General features: G+C 42.4%; 1 protein-coding gene across 36 annotated transcripts in view; it reads left to right on the top strand.

Annotated features, from left to right (window-relative positions):
- The window catches only part of MICAL3 (microtubule associated monooxygenase, calponin and LIM domain containing 3), a 190,388-nt gene that overhangs the window by 96,514 nt on the left and 74,172 nt on the right, over positions 1–19,702 (top strand). For 19 of the 36 annotated variants that reach the window (XM_035126938.3, XM_035126940.3, XM_088676888.1 and 16 more), the window contains 8 exons: positions 1,154–1,252; positions 4,563–4,619; positions 6,334–6,447; positions 7,813–7,920; positions 12,838–12,945; positions 13,682–13,868; positions 15,142–15,230; positions 16,107–16,194. In XM_035126938.3, coding sequence (XP_034982829.3) covers positions 1,154–1,252; positions 4,563–4,619; positions 6,334–6,447; positions 7,813–7,920; positions 12,838–12,945; positions 13,682–13,868; positions 15,142–15,230; positions 16,107–16,194 — 850 coding nt within the window. The remainder of the gene's footprint in view (positions 1–1,153; positions 1,253–4,562; positions 4,620–6,333; positions 6,448–7,812; positions 7,921–12,837; positions 12,946–13,681; positions 13,869–15,141; positions 15,231–16,106; positions 16,195–19,702) is intronic. The other 17 variants (XM_088676905.1, XM_088676899.1, XM_088676903.1 and 14 more) reach the window with 6 other exon arrangements.

The following is a 19,702-nucleotide window of genomic DNA, read 5'->3' as shown; positions in this document are numbered from 1 at the left end:
CTCCTCTCCCCTCAATTTGAGCAGTGATGGGAAACATTCCTAATGTGCCTTATGGATGTTGACAGCTCTTGACCTGCAGGAACAATACATAAATCTTTCCCTTTAGGCTTTAGATTGCCCAGAGTTAAAAATGCTTAAGGTTCAACTTTTAAGAAGGACTTTTGGATTTGCATAGCAAAATAAAAAAAATAAAAATCCAAAGTGGACCAATATTTTCAAAATAAGCAGCATTAGTGGTGGTGGTGTTTATATACTGAAACAGAGCCGCCGCCCCCCCTCGGGGGGAGCATTTTATACAACAAAATACACAATCAAGTGCAATTTTAAAAGTTTCTTTATTTTATGCCCTGCACCTTTTGGTGTGTGTTACATTTGAAAGGAATAGGATATTCTGCTGCTCAACAGCAGCTGCATAAAAATTGCCCTTTTTAGACATGTGCCAATTTGATGCCTTTGAGATTCCAAACAGAACTACTTATATTTGAATCCCTGTTACCTGAATTTCATTTATACTGTTGGTTGAGCCTCATGTTGGTTGAGCCTCATGTTGGTTGAGCCATTCAGATAAATGAGGCATCATATAATGGCCAGCTATGCTTGTAGTGACACGGGGACTTCCAATGACATTGTCCACCGCATGAGGAAATAGCTCGCTTGCATTGATGCGTAAGAATGCTGGTTCCTACTTGTCAACTGAGAAAGAGAAGCAAGATCAACATCTTCCGCATGATGCATTTCTGAGGCCTTGCTCGCATACAGACACAGTAGTGGTGGTAAAATTATTCCTGGACAACTTTAGATAGGCAATCATATGGTCGAATGAAAAATTCCCTGCTCCTATGCCAGCTGTCTGTTAGACAAAGGCTGTGCTACTTGGTAGTACTTAGTTTTTGTGTGCGCTGAGGGACCATTCAGAGCCCTTCCACTCCCAGGTAACCTAAACTGGTATAATCCAGAAAGAATTTTCATATTTCATCTGCTGTTTGGGGAAAAAACTGGTATAATCCGGAAAGAATTTTCATATTTCATCTGCTGTTTGGGGAAACTTTAGTTTGTGGCCTTGCCACAACTAATAACCATCATCATTGACTATGTTTCTTCTTGTTCTATTATTATTATTATTCTTTTTTCTCTCCCTTGTTTTTAAACAAAGATGAGGAAAAAGGAGCGTTCTCGGACCTGCCCCAAAAAAGTGATCATGCTCTCTTCTTCCTCCATTTGCACTTCCTCTCCATCGTACCCCAGTCAGCAGGTGATTTCATTCTGCATGCTCTGTCCTCATTTCCCTTTCTTCCTGCTTCCACAAGTAGGCCACGTACCCTTTCTGTTTTGAGTTTTCTCCTAAAACTGAATAGAGTCAGCAGACCTCTTGATCTTCCCTTCCCCAAAACCAGTAACACAAGCAAACCCAGAATTCCTTTTATCATTGTTTGATTGAAGGTAATGTACACATATAACTTCTTACATTCTGTTGTTATGGTTACTTTGTGTAGTAGGTTGGTGTACCAAACAAAAACCTGAGGTCTTAGTAAAAGTTGCTGTTGATAGCGCCCAGTTGTTATATTGGATGCCGTAAGAGGAGTGACATACTGGTCTCTGGATCTAAAATAAGCAGTCTAGGTGGCCTTTAGCTTGGTTTTGCATTGTAACGAGAAGAGAAGCATAATGTAATGCTTCTGTGGGCTTCCCATTCATTGCTGAGATTACAGGCGCATCCTTTATCCATCTGTTTGTTTATTTGAAGCACTTACATGCTACCTTTCAGAGAGCGCCTTACAAAAGATATTTCAGGACAATTTAGCGGTTTAGGATATTTTCTCTCCCCTGCCCCCATTAAATACCAATGGAAGGGGTGTCCTATCTCAGGATCAGAGCTTATCCTGGACCTTACTTTCTCTCTAATGAAAATAAGATAGATAATGTGCCTAAACCCACCTTCTCTGGCCTGTTCTAGTACAACTCTCATTACCCCAGACCGTTAGCCACGTTGGGTAGGGTTCATGGAAGTTGGGGGTCCAACAACATCCTCAGGGCACCAGATTGGGGAATGTTAGCCTTGAAGCAGATTCTTACATTTGGCCTGTGATGTGGGAACTGCTGCAGCACTTCTCCCACAGCACCAGGATGACTTTGTTTAACTCTGTCAAATAAAGGGGTCGTGCAGAGACATCCTACAATTTGCTAGAATGTAAACCCATTGTTGTACCTTGTTGAATGACAAGGAATTCCAAAACATAGCCCCCAAAAGTCCTCCAGGTTTTGCCGATTCTAGCCTGCTGCGGTTTCCCTAACTTTCCTAGTGTGTTGTGCTGCTCTTACCAACTGACCATAGTACCACTAATCAGCATGGCAGTCGTCTAGAATGCCTGGGCCTAGCTGTGTTACCTGGCTTTGGGACCTTGGGAAGCCTCTCCCATTTCCTGATCACCCGTCCCTCACTGACGTTGTTAGAACATTCCTCCAAAGTAGTTTATTGTTGAATACTTCGTTCAAATCTGGCACCCCAGTTACATGATTGTGTCAAAAATGTGGGGGCCTTGAGTCAGTTTATAATAAATGGTTTTATTTGAATTTTTATAATAAAATTGGGGACACAGGTGGCGCTGTGGGTTAAACCACTGAGCCTAGGGCTTGCCGATCAGAAGGTTGGCGGTTCGAATCCCCGCGACGGTGTGAGCTCCCGTTGCTCGGTCCCAGCTCCTGCCAATCTAGCAGTTCGAAAGCACGTCAAAGTGCAAGTAGATAAATAGGTACCGCTACAGCGGGAAGGTAAACGGCGTTTCCATGTGCTGCTCTGGTTTGCCAGAAGCAGCTTTGTCATGCTGGCCACATGACCTGGAAGCTGTACGCCGGCTCCCTTGGCCAATAACGCGAGATGAGCCTTGCAACCCCAGAGTCGGTCACGACTGGACCTAATGGTCAGGGGTCCCTTTACCTTTACCTTTATAGTCATACCTCGGTTTGCGACCGCCTCCGTTTGCGACTGCTTCGGTTTCCGACCACCGCTGACCCGGAAGTGTTTACATCCGGGTTCTGCGGTGCGTGGATGCGCAGAAGCGATCTGCACAGCATGCGCAGAATCGCTCTAGCGGAGCTTTGCACACGCACAGAAGCGTGCCTCAGGGAGCAACTAGTTCAGGGAGCAACGAATTGTGGTCGCAAACTGAGGTACCACTGTATAATAAAATTAGGTAGTGCAAAATACAGTGATACAATACAGCACAATCGTACAATTCATCTCAACATCAAATACATATTTTATTGGTATTGCGCCATGTTGAACGTTCTGTTTGTGCAAGCATTGCAACTTGCCAAAAATAACAATTCCTTCTCTCCTCCCCTCCCCTCCCCAGCATGCTGCTGTGGGGTTTCTCCTGACCCCCACTCCCTAGCCAATTTAAGGGAGAGCAGGGGATGGAGAGGAGGGGAAACCTATTGCACAAGTAGAAGTCCTTGTGCAGGACATTCGCTAACTGGGTTTGTTAGGTGAATCATGGTATACAGTTTACCCCAGAAGTTCCCTCCATAATGTCAGGGCCAAAATAGTATTATTGACAAATGCACATACCATAGAACATAGGACATGGTTTACTTATAGATGGAAAAACTGGGCCAGCCTCTCTTGCTTGATCTGCAAGAAGAGTTAGCTTCTAAATGGGAAACCTACCACTCAGTCTTGTAAACTATTTGTTTTTAAGGAGTTTTATATTTCATATATAGTTGCATTGACTCACAAAACCAGAAGGTTGCAGGAAACAGTACTATATAAACAGCACAAAAAAATTAATAAAGATCTATTTGGAAGTTGTGTACACACACATATATACTTTATCTCTACTCATGAAGTATGAGCAGGTTTGTGAGTTTCTGAGAGCTACGTTTTTATAAAGCTATACCTGTGTGTATCGAGGATAATCAAAGCTGCCTCCAGGGATCTGCATTCTTGGGGCAGGGAAGATTACAGTCTGTCTTATCGTAGGATACCGGGAGCCTTGTTTCTTGTTCACATTGAGGGGAGCCCAGGCTCTTCAAAATAACCGTTGAATGAAAGACAGACTTGGGGATTACTTAAGCTCAATGGGGATTACTTAAGCTCATATTACTTTAAAACTAGGATTTTTCAATGCACAATTTATGGTTTCTTGGGAGCAGTTCCTTCCTCTCCCACCACATGTATCACTGTGTGGATATTTATTGCTATGTCACCATTTACTAACACACTTTGTATAAAGTATTGTTTTTAACTGCTCTGCACAAAACCTCTTTCTTCACAGTAGCCACATGATCTTTGCAAACCTCCTATGGCAGGCATGTCAAACCTGCGGCCCTCCAGATGTTTTGGACTACAATTCCCATCTTCCCCAACCACTGGTCCTGCTAGCTAGGGATCATGGGAGTTGTAGGCCAAAACATCTGGAGGGCCGCAGGTTTGACACGCCTGTCCTATGGCTTTTCCAGGACTGGTTTTAATGTTTCTCTTGTAGGGTGACTCCTAACTGAATGGTGCTATCTTTCTGTGAGTGTGTATGTGGGATTTGTCAAGCTCATTATTTTGCCTGCAGGCAAACAGGGAACCTCATGGAGAACCAGCTGGAGAGCAGAGTCCCAGACAGCAGCGGGTAAAATAGCATGAGCAAAAGCAGCATGGAGAGGGTGTGTGCACTCTCGGGAGAATGTTGTGCAAGCTGGGGGTGGGTAAGAGAAGACTGTAGAGCTGTTCATATGCCAGCATAATACTAATAGCCAAACTGTACTGAAAATGCTTCTTAAAAATAGTAGTTTTGTGTCTGTGTGGCCTTTGCAGAATTACATGCTTGACAGGCTTTTGATCACTTTGAGCATCATGCAGTAGGTCCCCCCCCCCCCCCGTTGGGCACATATTAGCACTTTGAATTTGGCATTCCCCATTTTTTTCTCTATAATAGGAGATACTATAGTGGAGTAGAAAAGGCCTGCTGATGTGTCGGAAAATATCTATCCATCTATCTGAATCATTATTACCTCGTTCTTCAGCCAAAAAAGCTCCCAGAGCAGCTTACAGATCAATAAAAAGCTAAACAGTCCTAGCCCTCAGGCTCACACTTTAAAAGGAATGACACAAAATGAAAAAGGGATGGGGCAGAAAGAGGAAAACAAGACAATACAGGAACCAGTTCTTTGTTAGTTCTTTTTGTAAATAATAAAACTATTGTTACTCCCTGTGGAACACCCTCCCATCAGATGTCAAGGAAATAAAGTCTACACAACTTTTAGAAGACATATGTATTGGGAAGTTGTTGTTTGATGTTTTATTGTGGTTTTTTTATGGGCTGGAAACATGGGCTGAAAACATAGCCTGATGGAATGCACAAATAAATCTTTATGACAGTAGGGAGAAAGGGACATTTTTAAGCATCCCCCCACAAAAGCATACAAAACTAAATTAACTGGAATAAGCTTGGATCAAAGTAGAACATGCAATGAAAGAGAATGAATTGACATAATAAAGGCACGGATCGATGCTGCAGTCTGCCTGCTCAATATATTTCCAAAAGCTGCTCATCACAGTAAATAATTTTGAAAAGGAACCCTACACAATACAGTTTTGAGGATACTGAGAATTTTGTGTTAAACATCACTAGCCCCTCACAGAGAATTATGCCCATGCCTTTGCCATTGTTCCCCTTCCATGACCCTTCTCTTGACCACTAGCTTGGTATTGCATCCAGTCTCCAAAACAACCAGGTTAAAAAGTTGGAGCGAGGGAAGTGAGGAAGGAAGCCCCAGAGTTTTTGTCCCTGTATACTGCATCTGCCTGGCTTCCCTGCCTCTATTCACCCCCTACCTTTCAGTAGTGTGTATCACTACAGTCAACAGTGTGTATCACTACAGTCAACAGCAAGTGCCCTTCCCCAGATCCCTGCGACACATCTGTATTTCACAGCACGCTAAACTATGATGCTGCTTTGGCGGCACAATCTTGGCTCCTTTTCCTGCTGCTGTAGGATTCATAAACCACAGCTTCCAAAGGTCACAGCTCTCTGCATGCTTCCTGAGCAGTAAACCTATTTAAATCAGTGTCTTCCAGAGTAGACCTATTGGATTCGGCCACCGTAAATAGTTTATGTTATATGTATGTCACATCTGCGCGGGGGTGTGTGCAACCTTCATCCAGAGGATTTTGAGCTCTTGTTCCCCTCCTTGCCCCTGTGTCCCACTTTTTTTTAAAAAAAAAAAAAGCACAAGCATTTAATTAACTGACCTTTGTTTCTTTTCCTACTGCCATGCTTTTTCCATGAATATTCCCCCCCCCTGTGCTCTCTTGTTCATTTTCCCTCACTCATTATTCTGCAGAGACCTCACCAGTTCTTTTCAGATGACCTTGTGCCAGAGCGCACGCTTACCATTGAGCAGAGGGCAAGCCAGCTGGCTGCCCTCCTGGAGCAAAGGCCAGCAACCAGGCATCAGGTGACTGCCTTCCTGTCTGTCTGGCGCTTTGTGTCTGCTTGCCGTTCCGTAGAATGGGAAATGAAAGGTTGCTTGGGCTGTAACATGGCTGGCATCAGATGTCCTGTTTTAATGGCTGATGAGTACACCATCACATTGTAGTAGAACACTTTCAAGCACTCTGGGTAAAACAACACCATCCAAACTCATTATTCTGTTTTTCCTGTTAACTTACTGTTCCTGCTTGCTGAATCAACACTTAATCTTGCATAGATGCGTCTAGCACTAATAAAAACTGTGTGGCATATGTGGGGAAGAAGTTCCTAACTTAAAGGGGCTTTTGAGAGTTTGCACTTCCATAGAGTAGGGTAGAATCTGTATTGAAAGACTCAGCTAGATTCAAGAAGTGTTGGTGGAGCATTGCTTAGCCAATCTGGAGAGGAAGAGCGTCTGCGGTACGTAACTAGGTTTCAGAAGCAAGGTCTATAAAATTAGCTTGCTAAAGAGTAACCCAAAACAAATGAAACCAGGAAGTTAACTAACCCCAGAAGAGCCTTTATATTTAAACCAAATGGGCTTTGAAAACTGTTTATTTCTTTAAGCAATATATACTTTTTTTCGATATGTGCTCTAATTTTTAAACATGTATGCCAGTGGCAATATTCAATCATGTATCATCAGAATTTATTTTCTGACCCTGTGTAGGCTGTTATAATGTATTTCATCTTGTTAAACTCTGGAAGGTCTAATATCAATTGCTTTTATTCATTTTGCCAAACAAAATACAAAATACTGATGGGGTAAAAAGAGACTATTGAATGCAAGCACATGCATTTTGACATGTGTCTTGCTTAACAGAGTGGAGACGGGGGGTGGGTGGGTGGGAGCCGGCCAGATGGGCAGGGTATACATAATAATTTATTTATTTATTTATTTATTTATTTATTAACAGTCTTGCAGTCTCTTTTACCCTGCAGAAATTTTAGAAAGTTGTTTCTTTTCAACCTTCTTATTAGGAATTTTTGGTGTTGCTTCAAGATTGGAATAGAATTCCTCGTATTTTATTCGGGATACATCTAATCCCCACCTTTATAAATCCATTCATTTCTAAAACTTGAAAGACAAGCATCAGGAAGGTCATTCACAGCTGAAATTAGTACATGGATTTGGTGTTCCACCATCCCCCCCCCCCAAAAAAAGAAATATCAATGATTTGAATGGCAATGCAGATGGCTGGGGAGTTTAAAAGTAGTAGAGCATGCCCACAGTTTTCCTACGTCCGTTGCAAGCTACAATATCTCTGCTGCCTTTCTCACCCGCCCCTTCCCCAAAGCTCCTATCTATTTTAAAATGCTGTCTTCTGACTTTCTCATCTTTATTTTGTAGCCAGAGATTGAGCGATCTCGTCGATCTGTTGTTGAGCAGTGGGAGATCTCCCGCAGCCTCCGCTCTTCCAGTCGCCCTTCTTCTCCCTCTTCTGACTCCCTCAGACAGGTAGCATGGTGTGGGGCTTGAGGCTGCACCCGGTTGCACATCTTTGGCCTATTCCATCTCCTGCCACTTGAGAATGCCGCACTGGCTAAAGCTAGGCTAATAAGTTCTCTTTGCCTTGGGTGTGGCTGAGCTTAGCCTGTGTGCCTGCAGAAAGGCTTGGGCTTCCTCTGTATCCTGGTTATTCCAAGCCTTGTGAATTTGGAAATGGTGCATGTCCTTTACACCTCAGAGTTACTGATTGTCTGGTAGGAGAGAGAGCAATGGCTAGCAAATATTTCACAAATAATATTGTATGTCTCATCCAGAACTGGCTTGTTCTGCCTTCTGATAAGTAAAGGCATACCCTGGAATGCACTCACCCAGTTGGAGATGTGTTGGGTCTGAATCACCAAGCCATAGTTTGATCATCAGGAGTCCTTTGTGGGCTTAAGTGCTTCTTCCTCTGCTTTCTCTTGCATCTTCCTTGGGCTTCTCCACTTCACTTTCATTTTCTCCATAGTTTTATTGTAATGTTTTGAACAGGTGCTGCCATAATCACTTCTAACTATAATTTGTTCTCAAGTTGGCAATTAAAACCAAGTTCAAATTGTGGTTTGAGTCTCTCAAATGAAAACAAAATTGGGCTAGCAGTAATTATGACCTGCTAGTTTAACCATGGCTTCCCAGTATATCTTTTGCTATGCAGGGAAGGGAAATGGAATTATGCAGACTGCTACTGACCACCAAACCATGGTGATGTTGGAACTGGACCACTGTGTCAAACGGCCATTTCTGGCTACTAAGGATCCACCAATAAGGCTTCATTGTTCCCAAGAGTGGGATTCATTGTGTTGTCTGTCTCTTAACAGCTGTTTCTAGCACTGGATTTTCTGTGGCCATTGAACATCTACATGATGAATAAATGCTTGTTTGCTGCTTCACTTTGAGGATGTGATTCAAATCACTATATTGCTTTGTGTGTCTTATAACAGATTAGTTGTGGTTTGATTTTTGAACAGCGTAGTGAATAGTGAAATGCTTGCTGCTTGCCTTATCCAGATTAAGGTTTAAGGGATTTCTGATTGTTCTATAGGAAGAGCTATACTGTATTGGTCATTGTGTAACTAAATGTCTTAATTCTTCAAGATGGGCATGGGGAATGTGGACACCTGTCTGTTGTAGAACTACTATTTCCTTTTAAACAATGTAGTCTTGCTCTGAGAATTCTGTAGAGTTTTTATGGGAGAGGTGGATTAGATTCAAATCGATCTTAGGCAAAGTTATAATCTTTAGCATGGTAAAGAAACACCATGCTTTAGAGCACATAGTTCCCTCTGTCTGCTTGTAGAATGGGGAAGAGTAGGACTCGCCAACCAAGGCCTTCCCTTCAAAAGAAAACTTGTGGATGACAATAGACATGTTTCTGACAAAGCAACCACATTGCCTCTCATTTGGTTTCCCATGTTGTTCCCTCTACTCATACATAAACAAGACCTAGGGTAGAAATAGGCTAAAAATTCTCACAATTGATGGAAATAGGTCATGGGAGCCCCCAAAGATCTGTATTGGGACAGTCTATGACAGGGGTCCCCAGACTTTCTGCGCGGCGGGCCGGTGCCCGCCGCGCCGACCGCGCAGTGGGCCAGAGGGCAGGGGAGTGCGCGCGCAGCGGGCCGGAGGGCGGGGGAGTGCGCGCCCGTGCGCATGCGCACACGCACACGGGCGGGAAAAAATCGCCAAAAATCGCTTGTGCGCATGCGTATGGGCCTCCCCCGACCCGGAAGTGCACCAGAAATGACCTCTTCCGGGTCGGGAGAGGCCCATACGCATGCGCACAAAGGATTTTCGGCGATTTTTTGCCGATTTTTTAGATCGTCGCTGCGCCGCGCGCCGTGAGAGCGGGCGGCGGCAGCGGGCGGCGGGAGTCGTCGCGGGCCGGATTGGAAGGCCGATTGGGCCGCATCCGGCCCGGGGGCCGTAGTTTGGGGACCCCTGGTCTATGAGGTTGAAGAGATTTGTTTTGTACACAGTCCACACACAAAAGAAAAAATAGAAGAGCCTGTCTTAGAGACAATAAGATTATGTAACTTGCCCATAAATGATCTGGAAGTGATCAGTGAGAGCCAACTTTGCAGATGGCTCCAATTTATAGAGCATGATGAAAACCTGAGCAGACTGTGAAGAGTTCCAAAAGAACATCTCCAAATGGGGTGAAGGGGCAAAAAAATGTGCCAATAAGTGTAAAGTGATATATATTGGAACAAAAAATTCCAATGCTGATTGAGTCTAAACTGGCTGAGACTGTCCAAGAATGACAACTTGGAGCTGCGGTGGAGAGCTCAATCAAAACTTGGTGCAGCAGCTGTGGAAAGACAAATTCCAGTATTGTAGAGATGGATAAGTGGTGCAGAAGAGGCACCAAACTACCAGTCAAGAAGTTGGGAGGGCATTCCAGGCAAGGCTTGTATGTTTGGGGCCTTTTAATTTAGAAAAGAAATACTAAGGGAGACACGATATAGGGTTATAAGATTATTATATACTTTTCAATGTCTACATGGCTTACAAAACATTAAAACCAGTTGCACAACCTTGTTGAAATACAGAATAATGAAAAATGCACCATAATTGAAATGCACCATAAATCCATCCCATTAAAATGTTAAAATAGAAACCTGTGATTAAAATATGGAATAAAAGTATCGCATGAAAACACCATAGCAATTAAAACAGGAGACCTGGGTCAAGAGATGAAAGGAATGCCTGTATTAACAGGTGTGCCTTCAGAAGCTGGTAGAATACCAATACAGATGTGGAATGCACTACCTGCTGAAATACCCCAACACCTGAACACCTGTGCATCAATAATACATGATGTGGGGGAAATGTGGGAATGTTTTTTCCTCTCATAAAACTAGAACTCACTTAATGAAATTGTCATTAAGATGAAATAAAGCATTTTTTCACACAATATATAATAAACTTATGGAATTCACTGGTGTCATAAGATGTGGTGGTCAATGGCTCAGATTGGTTTTTTAATGACTTGTTCATTTTTAAATTAAATTTATATATCACACATACGAAGATCACAGGACAGTTTACAACATAAAAACACAAAATGCATAACACAATCATAATAAAAAACAACACACACGCCACCTTTAAAAGGCCATAGATTGTTTAACAGAAGGCCTGCCTGGTTGAAGAGAAACGTTTTTGCCTGGGTCTAAAAGCAGTCATGAGAATTTACACAGATTCATGGGGGTTATGGATCTTTCAAAATATGTAGATTTATCAGCAATTAGCTGCAATTTGAAATACCATATCAATTGAGAGTCCTGTTGACGTCAGGCCCTCCACCTGACCAATCTTCTGATCCCTCAGGGCTATTCTTACAACAGAAAGGCCCATTAGCTGTTAATAATGTACCGTATCTACTTAGGTAAATAGAAAGACTTGCTGATTTTACTCTCTGTTCTTCAGTACAAAGTACATTGGCTTAAAATAAGTGGAATATCTGTTGTTTTTGAAAAAGGGCAAACTGTCAAAGATTCTTGAGCTGAATTTGATATTCTGCTTCCTTGCTGAGAGGCCAGGCAACCCTCATCCGTCTTCCCCTCCCCATAAACTTAAGGGAGAATTTTGGGGTGGTGGTGCAGTTATATGACTTGCTAGGTGGGACTGTGTATGAAGAATCTCAGTATCTAAGGTTCTGTAGACTTAATGGCTTGTGCCCCCCCCCAATATATTTCTGAAACACAATGCTATTTAGTTATCTTTTTGTGTTGTACGGTTTGCTGCTTAAATAACAGTTGAAACCAATCGTTGTTTTTAAAAATACTGTAAATATAAGCAAAGGCAGCCATGTTGGTCCATAAGACACTCCTTTCGCAACTCCCATACCGGTAGTAGTAGTAGTAGTAGTTGTTGTTTAGTCATTTAGTTGTGTCCGACTCTTCGTGACCCCATGGACCAGAGCACGCCAGGCCCTCCTGTCTTCCACTGCCTCCCACAGCTTGGTCAAAGGAAATACCTTTTTTTAGGCCAACCAAAATGTAACAAAATAATGAGCAAGCTTTTAGGTTCTCCAGCATTCTTCATAAGCTGGATGTGGGCGAGAAAAAGGCTGGCTTGGTGTTGAAACTATAGTGTCTGAGATGGGGTATGAAAAGAGGTAGTGGACTTAATATCCAACTGGGGAGACTGGGATGAAGAAACACACAGTGGCTAAAAACTGTGTAGTATTTTTGTAGCCTTGCAAGAAAGAACATATATCTAAGCATGCAAATTCGTTACACCCCTCTTTCCCTTTTAACTTCTCCTCCAGATATCCTTTCCCCAGACTATGTAATTCCCCAGTCTGATTTTGGATATCATAAATAACCATGGTATCTCAATATGGGTAATCCATGCTACCTCATCCCTGAACCCATAGCACTCTTAGTCACCTATTGTAGGGGTTTCTGTTTGGGGGAGGGGTCAACAACCAGCAGCTCATGGACTAAATCTGACCCTATGGCAGGATTATGTTCAGCTGCCAATCTAGAGACAAGCATGGTGTTTGGAAAGAACATGGCAGCTGTTATGGGAAACCTTTGTGGGAGATGGGGTTAGAAACACCTGTTACCTCCAACCCACATCTCAAAGTGACTCTCTGGCAAAAGAAAGTCTCTGACCATGGTCTTAGAGTGGTTGGTTACAAACTCTTAATAATTTTATTTAGTGCTGCCCACACCAGTGGTTGCTGAGATCACTTGTTTTGCTGGTGCCGCACACGCTTGTGTTGTCCACTGTCTTGGCATGGTTTCACCCCTTTCTGCACCTTATTTGCCATTTTTTTCTTTTGTAGTTTTCATCCTGAATTTATACTGTTTCTCTTTTCCCTCATTTCCCCCATCCATCTTACCTCCCCCCACCCTCATTACCTTCATCTGGTAGAAGTATATAAAGATGTATACAGGTGGCGTGAGCTCATTGGCTGAGCAAATAGCCAATCAGCTTCAAAGGAAAGACCAACCCAAAACCCTTCTAGACAAGAAGGAACTGGTAAGAGAATGATGTTGAGAAGGTGATGAGTATTGGTGATTAGAAGTTAGACAGCTCTCCCTTAGATCCTCAGTAATACGGAGCCTTTAGTTTTCCCTCAGTGTTTAGTTAAAGGTAGCTGATGTAAGCACTTCCTTGCCTGTTCCTCCACTTGCCTTTGTGGGTACTTGGATTCTTGCTATAAAGAAAATGGATAGTACGCAAAAGATCTGTTGCTGAAAGCTTTGCTGTCCAGAGCATAATGGTGTCTTTGGAGTAATCATTTGACAGTGGTTGTTTCGAGCCTAGCTTTAGTGGTAATGTGGGAGGAGGATTATTACTATCATAATTGTGTGACCATTTCTATGACTCGTTAGTTGTGTATACTTAGTGTCTCTCATCAATGTTGTGAGGTATGTCATCATTATTCCCAATTTAGAGGCAGGCTGTGTGTGGGAAAGCTAAGGCTGAGAGAATTAAAGAATTTTTAGATCCTTCTGTTCTCCCATATTCCACCAGACTCTTTATTTTCAGGTGGTTGGATGCTGCACCTTATGGAATGTGTTCTCTGGCTGACCTTTTCTTCCTCATGTTGGGGCCTTGGAATTATCCGTAGGTGCCTGTTAGTGTTTTTGCTGAAATCTCCTCCGTTTCCCGTTGAAGGATTCCAAAACAATCTAATGAATACACATGGCACGACAGTGGAAATAAAAGCAAGCTCGTGACTCTAGACCTTTCCTTGTTCTTGCTGCTTTAGGGTTCCTTGAAAAAAGAATTCCCTCCGAATGTGGGAGGCAGTGATGTCTGCTACTTCTGCCACAAGCGAGTCTACGTGATGGAAAGGCTGAGTGCTGAAGGCAAATTCTTCCACCGCAGCTGCTTCAAATGTGAATACTGTGCTACAACCCTGCGCTTGTCCTCTTATGCCTACGACCTGGTGGATGGTAAGTGGAATTTACCTTTTGCCTTAGGAAGGGGATGGGCAAGAGCAGTCATCCCCAAACTTCGGCCCTCCAGATGTTTTGGCCTACAACTCCCATGATCCCTAGCTAAGAGGACCAGTGGTCAGGGATGATGGGAATTGTAGTCCAAAACATCTGGAGGGCCGAAGTTTGGGGAGGCCTGGGCAAGAGTTTCAACTGATGGGTTGCATTCAGCGAAATTGTTGTGCAGGTGACTTCCACTTGCATAACATAACTCCTCTCCCTCTTCCCCCTCCTCCTCCGCACTTGTGTCGCCATACCCAAATCTTCTCTGGGGGTTCCCCCAGGCTTCTGGGGCAGAGGGGTTTTTTTGGGGGGGGGCGGGAACTCAGGGAGTAGGAGAAGGAGAGGGAGTTCCATTGTGTAAGCAGAAGTCATTGAGATCACAACATGACTTTTATTGGATTCAGCCCTTTGACTTAGAAATAACCTTCAGTATTCCATAGATCTTTAGTATGGTCAGGAAATCATTACATCACTGTTTGGCCCACTGCAGATACATCATCCAAAATTATTATTGTGCAAGAAGTATTTGTAGAAACTAAAACACACATTGTAAATGCTGCAGTCTGAAGCTGGTTGAACTGGGAGTTAAACTCCTCTCCATGCTCAGGATTTTTTGTGCCACCAAAGATTATGGAAAACTCAGAGTGGGAAGCCATTACTCTTGTATTTGCACTCATGGCTAGACAACTGCAGCATCATGTAAACAGGGCTCTCCTTGAATACTGTTTAGAAAGTTCAGCAACACATTGGAAGATACCACTGGCTATTTGCATCTGTGAAATGATAACTTTTGAATATTTGTAGCTAGAAATCACCTGGGTGACCATGGTACATAGATTTCTGTTTGGATTGGTCAATTCTTTGGTAAGCAGCGGTCTGTTTGGAGTTAATGCCCAGCCCTTTCCTCTTTGCATTCATTCTTGCCTTTTCCACAGCACTTCTGCCAGATTTTCATGTGATGCAGCCTTTGTTCCTCATACAGTGCTGCTTTGTGTGCGATGCCACGCAAGTTCCCCTGGGATGTTCTGGCTATTGGTTGGGTGCTGGGTAAATGGCTATCAGGCACCCTATGGAAAATCCATTTGTTTTCAGGAAAGGAGGAAATGAATGTGAATTAAAACTTTGAGGCATAATTGTCTCCATGTATATTGTGTGTGGCATTGCACAGCATTACCAAACTGTAGCTTTTGTCTTTCTCATTAAGATTTCCCTCTTGCTCTATTTGCAGGAAAATTCTACTGCAAGCCTCACTACTGTTACAGACTTTCAGGTTATGCACAGAGGAAGAGACCAGCAGTGGGCCCTCTGTCAGGAAAGGTAGGCTGTTTCCTTGCATTTCCCAGATGAGACTGCTTTGCCATTTTATGTTGGGAAGTGGCTTTGGGTTGTTTGGAAGGGGGAGAGCAGTGTTGCAGAAGGGCGCAGAATCTTTCTGAATCCTATGTGCATTGATCTTGCCTGCCTTTACTAGCTGTAGACTCTTAAATAGAGCACATGATGGGAACTTTTTATCGGTTGTTGTTTTTATAAATTTGTTGGCTTACCAAAACCAAGACAGCAGCATGTCTGGAGAGAGAAGGTGAAAAGCTGTGCCACTGTGCCAGTGCTGTGCAAATAGGCACGTCGCCATTCATATTTACTTCTGTATATCCAAAATCCAATTTATGGTGTTGGATAATAAAAATAGGTTCTTTTTATCAGGGGACTATTGAAAAATACCCGTACCCAAAGAGTGGGAATTTAATAATTAAAACATGGATATGCATTAAAGTAAATTCTGCCATGAGAATATATGTAATAGCTGATTGACTGGACAAGGATTACATTTACAAAGTAACATGAATTAATTTTACTTATGCAGTTAATTTTATAGCACTTGGTTATATGGCAAGTAGTTCTTCAAGGCAATACTATGGAAAAACGATACGTGTGATACTATTATTTTTTTGTTAAAATCAGCTAACCCCAGGGATGCCCTCCATATGGCTTTACTTGAAGAGGTAGTTAGATAAATAACAAAGATATACTGAGAATGTGTGTCCAGATCTGGAATATGCCTGAATAAACTAGGATTATTGTTTCTCCTGGATCTAAAACCATAAAACCACCTTTTTTTTGGCATTTGCTCACTTTTAAATTACATGCATTTAATAACTGCATCCTGCCTTGCCTGTCTCCCCCCCCCCCCCTCAGGACAGCAAAGGGACCCAGCAGGACAACATGGCAGCAGACGGTGCAGGGCGTGCAAACTCCATCTCAACTTCGTCAGAGAGGACTCCAGGTAGCTCTGCTTCCTTGTTTGGCAGGGTGATGCAGTACTCGCTCCACCTCTTTGACAGAGTTAGGGTGGCAAGCCAGCTCCTGCAAAACACAGTTTCCTCAGTTGGGCACCACGTAGCCCAAAATCCCTTGGACTCCTTTTTCATGTGCCAGCTGATGGCTTTTGGAGTCCCCTTTATCTATGTCCAGTCAGAGGTTCTTGTGCAGATAATGGGGGAGTTTTTATCAGCACTAGGATATTAATACAGTAATAACAACTTTTGTAACACTGTGTAACATGTGTGCAGGAGGAAATTAGGGGTTATGTGGTGGTGATGGGGTTACTTTATGGTTTGTAAGACAAAGCTGCTGTTCTGGATGCTGTCCAGGTGAACACAGACACTCAGTTCAAGATTTCTTGGGTAGGTTCAAATAAATTAAAAATTAATTGTTATCCATTGCTAAGTCATACCCAGAACAGACCAATTGAAATTAATGGACACGACTAATTTAGCTTAATTAATTAATTTCATCAGGTCTACTCTGAGTAGAATGTAGATGGATGCAACCCTTAGTCTGCAAAATCTACATTGCTGAGTGAATCAAATATAGCATTAGCATGGTTTGAAGAAGCCCATTAACTGGATTTCTGTGTTCACCTGCAAAACTATCTTCTAGTTCTCACTGACATGGTATCTGAATAGCAAAACATCAAAACCTTGTTGATACGTTTTGAACCATGCCTGCTATATATTCCTTGTTGTCTTTCACAGCCTTTAACTCTGGGTGATCTTGGTGTTGGCAGGTTGTGGAAATTTCTCCCAAAATATATGCTTTGCTGTTCTGGACTGGGGCTGACAAACCAAGCTGTTGAGGGCATACTGGTTAATCTTTAACTTGAGATTCCTGTCTCTGAGAGAGAGCAATAGACTCAATTTGTGCCACAAACTCTTGTTTGGACAGACTTTTACTTTGACCTTTTGGTGATTAAATTTGAATAGCACTTGATAAGACCCTGGACTGGATTCTAGTTGTGGAATCTTCCAAGCCAAACAGGTTTAGATTTTATTTTTTTATATATAGAATTAAATTAATATAGTTGTAGTTGTGCATAGGAACTAAACCGTTGCCCTTCCATTGGCTAAATGTTTCTAAATGGTATGAAAAAAATCCAATTGAAGGATCATTCAAGATACGTTTTTTTCATTTATTTATTTTTAGTTGTGTGCACTGAATAGCATTGTACAGTACAGTGTCTCTATTTGTGTGACATTTCCCACCCAGAAGCAAAATGAAAGAGATTTAAGATTTAAGTAAGCTCTGAAAAACATTTTGTATTAAGCAAGTCTTTCAAACGTGAAAACACAGCTTCTTGTAACTATTGGATAGGAGTCATTTGGCTGTGGAAACAGAGTTCTGGAATTTTGCACTGATTAAATTGCTTGATCAGAGATTGGATGTGGCTGTTCAGATAACATTTAAGAGTTCAGATTCTGAATACTGCTTGTGTTGAGCTTCTGCCTCTGTTGTCTTGAGACTGACAATCTTGTCGAAGTTGCTTGCAGTTGGAGTTGCCAACTTGGTCTAGCATATTTCAGCAGCTCTTTACCTTGTTAATTTCAGTTTAGCAATAATTATTCTTGGCCTAACATTGCAGTGAAACCTGTCCTACATTCCCTGTCAGCCATCTAACTTTTAGTTCTAGTTGCCTGCTGGTCAGGGCAAGAAACAGACATTTTTTGGCTCTCTGCTGAGTTCAAAGTTAAATTGAATGTATAAGTTCGCTAATCACTGATAGAGTATGGGAAATTAAAGATATATTTTCATAGGAGGCTGCTGAAGGAATCTCTATATGTTTAAAGTTTAAGATCAGGACTCTTTCATGTGTCTGTGTTTACATATACAGTGGAACCTCGGTTTATGAACACCTCGGTTTATGAATTTTCGGTTTATGAACGCCGCGGACCCATCTGGAACGGATTAATTCACTTTCCATTACTTTTAATGGGAAAGTTCGCTTCAGTTTATGAACGCTTCAGTTTATGAACAGACTTCCGGAACCAATTACACCCATGTTTCAGTTTATGAACGCTTCAGTTTAAGTACTCCGCGGACCCGTCTGGAACGGATTAATCCACTTTCCATTACTTTCAATGGGAAAGTTCGCTTCAGTTTATGAACGGTTACTCCGCGGACCGTCTGGAACGGATTAATCCACTTTCCATTACTTTCAATGGGAAAGTTCGCTTCAGTTTATGAACAGACTTCCAGAACCAATTGTGTTCATAAACTGAGGTACCACTGTACCTATTTATGTGTATATAGATATTGTAATCTCTACAAAGTAGAATACAGCAATAATTAACTGAATAATTAATTCTGGCCTTTGTGTTCTATAAGCACCATGAACTATGATAATAGTTAAAGACAGTGCTGGGGAAAATATATTTCAAATAATCAGAAGCCAGCATTTTATGTGTTCAGGGCCGATAAAAACATTTCAGTCCCTAGATTCCAGTTGAAGTACCCTAATCAGAGAAGTTTCAGACTTTGGCAGTCCTCTGTGAGGCTGGTCTGTCCTCATGCAAACTCTGAATTGCCATTGAGGTAGAGATATAATTCTATTAACTGCATGTTTCGGACACTGGAATTCATGCAGAGATTGGCATTTCATAATGTGGGAAATGATGGTGATTTGAAAAGAAAAAAAATGTGATTTTAATAGAATGTAATTGGATGGTAGTGGGGGAAGTAGAGTCTTGGAACGAATAGAAATCTGTACCTCCCATTGACCTGTGTTCATGGTCAGCTGCCCATTCCAGGCTGACCCTTGGTTCCCATGGAATAGGTAAATGCATGCTAGTGGAGCCGTGCTTACTCTATTTGCATGTTTCAAACAAATCTTCAATCAGTATCTGCTTGGTTCCTATGAAATTTTATTTCTCCTCCCATCCCTACTTGTTGGCTAACTTCAATAGTAGAGAAGAGAGCTCTTCTGTACTGAGGCATTAGAATAATGGTCAGGAAACAATAACCACTTTTTATTGTGAGATAAGTTCGCTCTGTGGCATGGGTGGCTCTTGCATTATAGGTGTTTTGTGATTCCCCCTATTCTGTTACAAAGGGGGAAATTAACTGATCTCAAAGCTCAGTATTTAGCCATTAGAGTAGGCCACATCTTCTCTTGATGTCCACCTCCTGGTCTGCCCAGGAGTGTGTGTGGCACATGTGAGTGCTTTAAGTGAGTTAGCTTTTGATGTTGCTGCTATCCGGTGACACTTCTTGCACACTGTCTCCAAAACGTGCAACCCTTTCTGCTGGTGCAGGGGTGGTGAAAGCTGTGACTGGCGCTTCCTTGTGCTGAACTCTGGCATGCTTCTGGCAAACTCTGTATTATGCCTTTTTCTTGTACTGTCTTCCTGGGATTTTGTGTCAAGCACTCTCTGCATTTGCCTTTGTGACACAATTGCTGCTGGTGCCAATAAAAGGAGTGGGGGTGAAAAACCCCTTGCTTTTCAATGGTTGTACTG

This window comes from Zootoca vivipara, chromosome 9, assembly GCF_965207765.1.
Source record: "Zootoca vivipara chromosome 9, rZooViv2.hap1.1, whole genome shotgun sequence".
Taxonomy (NCBI): domain Eukaryota; kingdom Metazoa; phylum Chordata; class Lepidosauria; order Squamata; family Lacertidae; genus Zootoca; species Zootoca vivipara.
Note: the sequence above shows the minus strand (reverse complement) of the source record. Positions and strands in the feature narration are given on the sequence as shown.